The 8,552-nt window shown below is 59.6% G+C and overlaps 1 protein-coding gene across 2 annotated transcripts; it reads right to left on the bottom strand.

The window, feature by feature from the left end:
- Positions 1-333: 333 nt before the first annotated feature.
- On the bottom strand, positions 334-8,008 carry CHEK1 (checkpoint kinase 1). Of its 2 annotated transcripts, XM_059829743.1 has the most exons (12): positions 7,944-8,008; positions 7,202-7,425; positions 7,040-7,104; positions 6,897-6,966; positions 6,613-6,801; positions 5,423-5,527; positions 5,253-5,348; positions 5,071-5,179; positions 4,013-4,190; positions 2,347-2,478; positions 2,137-2,238; positions 334-429 (listed from the first exon to the last, which is right to left on the bottom strand). In XM_059829743.1, the coding sequence occupies exons 1-12, from the start codon at positions 8,006-8,008 to the stop codon at positions 334-336; spliced, it is 1,431 nt and encodes a 476-aa protein (XP_059685726.1). The 2 variants fall into 2 exon arrangements, with proteins under 2 accessions (XP_059685726.1, XP_059685727.1); XM_059829744.1 differs by lacking the exon at positions 2,137-2,238.
- Positions 8,009-8,552: the final 544 nt, after the last annotated feature.

The following is an 8,552-nucleotide window of genomic DNA, read 5'->3' as shown; positions in this document are numbered from 1 at the left end:
GTTTGGGGCAAAACGCTGCTGCGGGTGAGGGGGCGGGGCTGAACCGAGCGGCGTTAATCGGGGTAACGAGGCAAAAAGCTGGATGCACCCATCAGGCCAGGCCAGCACCCTCCGTCGGCCGCGGCAGGATGGGACCCGTCGCAACCTCTCCCTTGCAGCAAGCGGCGTCGCTCTGTCGTCCCCCCCCAAGGGCTTTATTGAACCTTTAAAATCCGAAGGGCGCGCGCGCGCGGTCGGCCACCTTCACGGCGTTCGGGTGCTGCCGCGGGAGCCCCGCCAGGAGGAAGAGGAGGAGGAGGAAGAGGAGGAGGAGGCGGGTGGGGTGCAGGGGGCTCAAGTGGGGGGCAGCCAGACTTTCTGGGTGCTGACGATGTCGCTGAGCTTGCCCTTGATTTTCAGGAAATGCCTCTTGAACTCCAGGCCGTCGCCCTGCGCGGGGAGTTGCATCGACTTGCACCCACCTTGCACCGCTTTGCATCGCCTCGCGCCCATCTTGCGTTGCCCTGCACCCACCCTGCACCGCTTTGCACCCACCTTGCATTGCTTTGCACCCACCTTGCATTGCCGTGCATCCCCTTGCACCCACCGTGCACTGCTTTGCACCCACCTTGCACCTGCCTTGCATTGCTGTGCATGCACCTTGCACCCACCTTGCATTGCTGTGCATCAACTTGCAACCACCGTGCACTGCTTTGCACCACCTTGCACCCACCTTGTATTGCTTTGCACCCACCCTGCACCGCTTTGCACCCACCTTGCATTGCTTTGCATCACCTTGCACCCACCCAGCACCACCTTGCACCCAACCTTGCATGGTCCTGCACCACCTTGCACTCAACCTCGCATTGTCTTGCACCAGTTTGCACCCACCTCGCACGGGCTTGCATCACCTTGCACCCACCTCGCATGGTCCTGCATCACCTTGCATGGTCCTGCATCACCTTGCACCCACCTTGCATGGGCTTGCATCACCTTGCACCCACCTCGCATGGTCCTGCATCACCTTGCATGGTCCTGCATCACCTTGCATGGTCCTGCATCACCTTGCACCCACCTCGCATGGGCTTGCATCACCTTGCATGGTCCTGCATCACCTTGCACCCAACCTTGCATGGTCCTGCATCACCTTGCACCCACCTCGCATGGTCCTGCATCACCTTGCATGGTCCTGCAACACTTTGCATGGTCCTGCATCACCTTGCACCCAACCTTGCATGGTCCTGCATCACCTTGCACCCACCTTGCATGGCCCTGCATCACCTTGCACCCAACCTTGCATGGTCCTGCATCACCTTGCATGGTCCTGCATCACTTTGCATGGTCCTGCATCACCTTGCACCCACCTCGTATGGGCTTGCATCACCTTGCACCCACCTCGCATGGTCCTGCATCACCTTGCACCCACCTTGCGTGGTCTTGCATCACCTTGCATGGTCCTGCATCACCTTGCACCCACCTCGCACGGGCTTGCATCACCTTGCACCCAACCTTGCATGGTCCTGCATCACCTTGCACCCACCTCCTATGGGCTTGCATCACCTTGCACCCAACCTTGCACGGTCCTGCATCACCTTGCACCCAACCTTGCATGGTCCTGCATCACCTTGCACGGCCCTGCATCACCTTGCTCTCAACCTTGCATGGTCCTGCATCACCCTGCACCCACCTCGCACGGGCTTGCATCACCTTGCACCCACCTCGCATGGTCCTGCATCGCCTTGCATGGTCCTGCATCACCTTGCACCCACCTCGCATGGTCCTGCATCACCTTGCACCCACCTCACATGGTCCTGCATCACCTTGCATGGTCCTGCATCACCTTGCACCCACCTCACATGGTCCTGCATCACCTCGCATGGTCCTGCATCACCTTGCACCCACCTCGCATGGTCCTGCATCACCTTGCACCCACCTCGCATGGTCCTGCATCACCTTGCACCCACCTCGCATGGTCCTGCATCACCTTGCACCCACCTCACATGGTCCTGCATCACCTTGCACCCACCTCGCACGGGCTTGCATCACCTTGCACCCACCTCCCATGGTCCTGCATCACCTTTCATGGTCCTGCAAGACCCTGCATCACCTCGCACCCACCACGCACCCACCGTGCGCTCACCCTGACCCCCCGCTCACCTTGGAGAGGCGAAAATCCACCAAAATCTTGCTCTCCATCTCCACCAGGTTCACCTTGAAGATGAGTTTGTTGTTCCTCCTGTCCGTGGTCGAGATGGTGACCTGCAAAACAGCAGCAAAGGGGGGTGTGGGGGTGTGTGTGTGTCCCGAATTATTTGCAGATGCAGCGGCACAGGGGAGCGGTCCCACCCCAATTTTGCACCCCAATACCTGGTTCGTGCAGCTCTTCTTCCAGCCGTACCCCATCTTCTCACAGACCTCTTTCAGGGCGCGGTAAGAGCCGTCGGCGTCCAGTTTGGTGAAGAAGCGCGTCATCCGCTTCACCAGCCGCTGCCACGGGCTCTGCCGGCCCCACAAACCCGGTGCAAAGGTTACAAAACCCGCAAAGCTGCAGCCCCCAACTCTGCAAAACCCCGGCTTTGAGAGGAGAAATATTGCAAAGCTGCACCCCCTGACGGTAAACGCTGCGAGTTGCATCGCCCAGACGGCAAAGGTGCACCCTGGTGTTAGAAAAACCGCAGCGCTGCACCCCAAATATTAGAAATACTGCAAAGCAGCATCGCAAACGTTGCAAAGTTGCTCCCTAATATTCGATATGCAATGCAAAGCTGCGTCCCAAGTATTATAAACACTGCAGAGTTGCACCCTGACACTATAAATGCTGCAAAAATGCATCCCAAAAAAGCGTGAAGGTGCATCCCGCGATTATAAACGATGCGAAGTCGCACCCCAAATACTGCAAATTTCTACCCCGAGATGATAAATATTGCAAAGCCGCGTCCCCGATATTGCAAAGTTGCTCCCTGATGTTATAAATATCGCAAAGTTGCTCCTGAACGTCATATATGAATTGCAAACTTTCACCCCGGATATTATAAATAGTGCAAAGTTGGACCCCGATATTGTAAAGCGGATGCGAAGCTGCACCCCAAATACTGCAGAGGTGCAGCCTGACACTAAAAACGCTGCAAAGTTGCACCCCAAATACTGCAAACTTGCACCCTGAGATGATAAATATTGCAAAGCCACATCCCCAATGTTGCAAACTTGCACCCCAAATATTATAAAGAGTGCAAAGTTGGACCCCGATATTGTAAAGCGGATGCAAAGCTGCACCCCAAATACTGCAGAGGTGCACCCCAACTATTGCAAGGCCGTATCCTGATGTTATAATATCGCAAAGCTGCTTCTTAACGTACATAAATTGCAAACTTGCACCCCAAATATTATAAATAGTGCAAAGTTGGACCCCGATATTGTAAAGCGGATGCGAAGCTGCACCCCAAATACTGCAGAGGTGCACCCCAAATATTGCAAGGCTGCATCCTGATGTTATAATATCGCAAAGCTGCTTCCTAACATACATAAATTGCAAACTTTCACCCCAAATATTATAAATAGTGCAAAGTTGGACCCCCATATTGTAAAGCGGATGCGAAGCTGCACCCCAAATACTGCAGAGGTGCACCCCGAATATTGCAAGGCTGCATCCTGATGTTATAAATATCGCAAAGCTGCTTCTTAACGTTGTATATAAATCCCAAACTTTCACCCCAAATATTGTAAATAGTGCAAAGTTGGACCCTGATATTGAAAAGTGGATGCAAAGCTGCACCCCAAACACTGCAGAGGTGCACCCCGAATATTGCAGGGCTGCATCCTGAGCTGACAAACCTGCAAAGCTGCATCCCGAGACGAAGAACACGGCGAAGCCGCGTCCCCGATATCACAAACTTGCACCCTGAGGTTATAAATACCGCAGAGTCGCAGCCCAAATACCGCGAAAGCTGCACCCCACCGCAACAAAACCCGGCGGCGCTGCCCCCCAAATACCCCACGGCGGCCGCCGCGGCCCCCTCCGCCCCACGCGCAGCACCTGGGAGGAGCCCGGGGTGCCGAGGAGCTGGCTGTTGAGCAGCATGTGCTCGGGGCAGGCGGGCTGGGAGAAGCTGATGCCCTGGACGAGCTTGTCGATGCTGGCCGCCCCGCTCTCCCAGAGCGCCCCGCCGGTGCCGGGCTCCGGCTGCGAGGTGGAGTAACGCGCCGTCTCCTCGCTGCAAGGCAAGGAAGGGGCGGAAAACGGGGCGTTAGGGCGGCGAGCGGGAAGGAGAGATCGCGGGCTCGTGCGTGCGCGGAGCTGGTTTCCGCCCAAGCACCTCCTGGTGAAAACACAGGGAAAGCCCTGCACCGTGCAAAGAACTGCAACGCGCAATGCCTCGCGCCGTCTAAAGTCCTGCACCGTGCAAAGCCCCACAGCGTGGAAAGCCCCGCAAGGTGCAAAGCCCTGCAACATCCAAAGAACCGCAAAGAGCGAAGCCCCGTGGCATGCAAAGCTCTGCGGCGTGCAAAGAACTGCAAAGTGCAAAGCCCCGTGGCATGCAAAGCCCTGCAGCATGCAAAGCCCTGCAGCATGCAAAGAACTGCGAAGTGCAAAGAACTGCGAAGTGCAAAGAACTGCGAAGTGCAAAGCCCCACAGCGTGCAAAGAACTGCAACGTGCAAAGCCCCATGGCATGCAAAGAACTGCAAAGTGCAAAGAACTGCAACATGCAAAGCCCTGCGGCATGCAAAGAACTGCAAAGTGCAAAGCCCCGTGGCGTGCAACGAGCTGCAAAGTGCAAAGAACTGCAACGTGCAATGCCTCCCGCCGTCTAAAGCCCTGCACCATGCAAAGCCCCACAGCGTGGAAAGCCCGGCAAGGCGCGAAGAACTGCAACGTGCGAAGAACTGCAACGTGCAAAGCCCCACGGCATGCAAAGAACTGCAAAGCGCAAAGAACTGCAAAGCGCAAAGAACTGCAAAGCGCAAAGCCCTATGGTGTGCAAAGCGCAAAGCCCCACGGCGTGCAAACACGCAGGCAAGCTCCTGCTCACACAGGCATGCGCTCGCAAGCCGGAGCGCGTGGGGAGGGAAGCAGAGAGAAGCGGAGGCTCACCCCAGCGCGCTCTTCACTGGCGAGAAGTCCGTATCGGAGTGGACGTGCTTGGAGAAGCCGCCGGGGGAGTCGGAGACCCCCCCCGAGGACACGCGAGCCCGCTTGACGCCTGCAAAGGGATAAAACACACAATAACCCCCCCAAATTTGGGGGGGACGAGCGCGTCGCCGCCAGCCCCTTACCCTTTTTGAGGGGTTTGCTGTACCAGCGGTCCTTCTTGATGTCGGGGATGGTGATCCTCGCCGTCGGGCTCTCCGTCAGGATCTTGTGCAGCAAAGCTGGGGGAGACGGCGGGGGGGGAAATGGCGATTGCCGGCGCGGCATCGGGTGCCGCCGGCTGCCGGTTGCTTACCTAAGGGTGCCGAATCGATCTTCTTCCAAGGCGGGAGGTAGGTTTTCCTCTCCTTCCAGTCGCTGTATTCCTGGCAGCTGTCGCTGGGCTGGTCCCAGGGCAGCTCTGCCGGAGGAGAAAACCCGCTGGAAAGGGGAAACACAGCCACGGAGGCAGCGCAGCAAGATTTGCACGGAGAGTTTTTGCGAGGGGGGGGTAACAGAGACCGGTTCTGGGTGGTTTTAGAAGGGGGCAGCGTGCAAAGATGCTGCAATGTGCAAAAGCCCGGTGGCATGCAAAGGTCTGCAACGGGTGAAGCCCTGCAGCGTGCAAAGCCCCACAGCGTGCAAATGCCCTGTGGCATGCCCAGCCCCACGGCGCGCAAAGCCCTGCAGCGTGCAAACACCCCGCAGCATGCCCAGCCCCACGGTGTGCAAAGCCCTGCAGCATACAAATGCCCCGCAGCGTGCCCAACCCCACGGTGTGCAAACGCCCCGTGGTGTGCAAGCGCCCTGCAGCGTGCAAACGCCCTGCAGCGTGCAAAAGACCCGCAGCGCGCAAACGCCCTGTGGCGTGCAAACGCCCCGCGGCGTGCCCAAGCACACAGCAGCGGGTGTCGACACAGTGTCGACACACAGCGTCGACTATGACACTGCGGCGATTTTCTGTGCCAGGCGCTGCGCCTCGTGTATCCCCCCACGCATTCCATACCTCCCCTACGCATCTCATGTACCCCCCCTTACACGTCTCATACGTTGTCTTTCCGCATCTTATGTCCCCCTATACCTTCCATACATCCCCCTTACGTATTTCATACCATGCGCATCGTATCTCACTCTACGTCTCCCTTACGCATCTCGTACATCCCCCCTCCGCATTTCCTGCATCTCTTCCTACGCATTCCATACATCCCCCTCCTGCCTCTCATACGCGCGCATCCATACACCCCACCACGCACCTCATATGGGCCCCTTCCCCGTCTCACACGTCCCTCCGTGCACTCCACGCGCCTCCCCCGTGCATTCCATACGCACACCCCCTATGCATTTCATATACACCCCCTCCGCGTTTCACCCCCCTGCATCTCCTGCGCCCCCAAACGCCCTTCGCGCACCCCCCCTCTGCATTTCACATACGTCCCTTGAGCAGGCTGTACATTCCCCCCGCCTTATGCATTCTATAGGTCGCCCTATACATTGCAGGCGGCCCACCTCCGGCCAGCATGGCGGTCAGCACCACGCCGCAAGCCCAGACGTCGACGGGCTCGGCCCTGAACTCGGGGCGCCGCAGCAGCTCGGGGGCCACGTAGGGCAGAGTGCCGCACATCTTGTTGAGCAGCCGCTCCCGGCCGTTGTGTTTGAAGACGGTGGCCAAGCCGAAATCGGAGATTTTCAGGTTATCTGGGTCCAAATTCGCATTAAAAATTCAAATTCAAAATTCAAATTAAACAGGGGATGGAGAGGGACACGACGCTCCCCCCTCCGCCCACCATCACCTCGCTCGTCCAGCAGCAGGTTCTCCGGCTTCAGGTCGCGGTGGGTGATGCCGATGCTGTGCAGATAGACCTGGGGACGGAGAGAAGGGTCAGCGCCGTCTGGGGAGCGCCACCGGCATCACCGGCATCACCGCCGCGCTCACCACGCCGGCGATCAGCTGCTGGAAGAAACGCTGCGCCTCCGGCTCCGGCATCCCGATATCCGGCTCTGCGTGAAGGAGGGAGAGCAAATTATTAATCATTTAGGGATTATTTTTTAATGCATCAGTTTATATAAAAGAAAAGGTGTTTTTAAGTGGGTGTACCGATGCGGTCGAAGAGCTCGCCGCCGCTGCAGTACTCCAGGAAGAGGTATTGCGTGGCACCTTCCCGCCGGTGCCCGTAAAATTTGACGACGTTCTCGTGGTTGAGCATCTTGTTGATGCAGATTTCCTTCTTGATGTTCTCCGGGCAGTCGGCCGCTCGCTTCATGTCCACGATTTTCACGGCCACTGCTTCCTCGGTGCGGCGGTTGACGGCCAGCTGCACCCTGGGGCGGGCAGGGGGGGTCAGTGGGCGCAAAAGGGGCACGAAAACGGCGCGGGGGAGACAGGCAGCGGGCAGGGAACGGGCGGGACACGCAGACAGCGTGCAGCGGTCGTGCCGTGGGCACGCAACAGCCAAGCAGCAGGCCTATGCGGGGCATGCGATGGCACGCAGGGCACGCAACGGCTGCGCGTTGGGCACGCAGCGGGCGTACGAGGGGCACGCAACCGCCAAGCAGCGGGCACGTAAGGGGCATGCGATGGCTGAGAAGCGAGCAAACACAGGGCGCGCAGCGGGTACGTAAGGCGCACGCAACAGCCGAGCGGTGGGCAAGTGGCGGGTGCGCAGAGGGTGCCCAGGGGGGGCCCGGGGGTGCCCAAGCCGCAGCCCCGGGGTGCAGCCCAGGGGGTCACGCCGGGCAGGCAGCGGCGGTGCAAAGGGCAGGCAAGGGGCGGGCAAGGGGCGCGGCCCGGCAGGCGGCAACCCCGGTCCCCCCCCCGCCCCCGGCCCCGCCGCACTCACTCCCCGTAGGCGCCTTCGCCCAACGTCTGCACCAGGTCCCAGTCCTCCACGAACGGCACCGCCATCCCCGGGCCCGGCCCCGCGCCCGGGTCCGGCCCCGCTCCCGCCACGCTGCCCTTTCCCGCCGGCGCCACCGCGCTCCGCCCCGCCCTGCGCGCGCAAGCCGCTGCGGGCCGGGCCCCGCCCCCTGCCTGATCTGGCCCCGCCCCCGCTGGTCCCGCCCCGGGCTGGCCCCGCCCCCGGCTAACCCAGCCCCGCCCCCGGGCTGGCCCCGCCCCGGGCGGGCGCTGGCCCCGCCCCGGGCGGGCGCTGGCCCCGCCCCGGGCGGGCGCTGGCCCCGCCCCCGCCCTCACCCGGCTCCGCCCCCCAGCCGAGATCCAGATTTTCACCCAAATCGATTTAAAAGCAGCAAAACGCCCCCAAAATCCCTCCCCCGGGCTCCAGCCGGGGAAAAACCCCACCAGAATGGGGTGGGGGGAAAAAACCACCCCCACTAAAATAGCTTCTTTTTTTTTTTTTTTTTTTAATTATTATTATTATTTGTAATTCCCCATCAATCAACCCCCGGTCAAAGCCGTTATTTCTGATTTGGCGACTGCTCCGTGTGTA

This window comes from Gavia stellata, chromosome 26 (assembly GCF_030936135.1).
Source record: "Gavia stellata isolate bGavSte3 chromosome 26, bGavSte3.hap2, whole genome shotgun sequence".
NCBI classification, from domain to species: domain Eukaryota; kingdom Metazoa; phylum Chordata; class Aves; order Gaviiformes; family Gaviidae; genus Gavia; species Gavia stellata.
The sequence above is the reverse complement of the archived record's forward strand: the minus strand, read 5'-3'. Positions and strand labels throughout refer to the sequence as shown.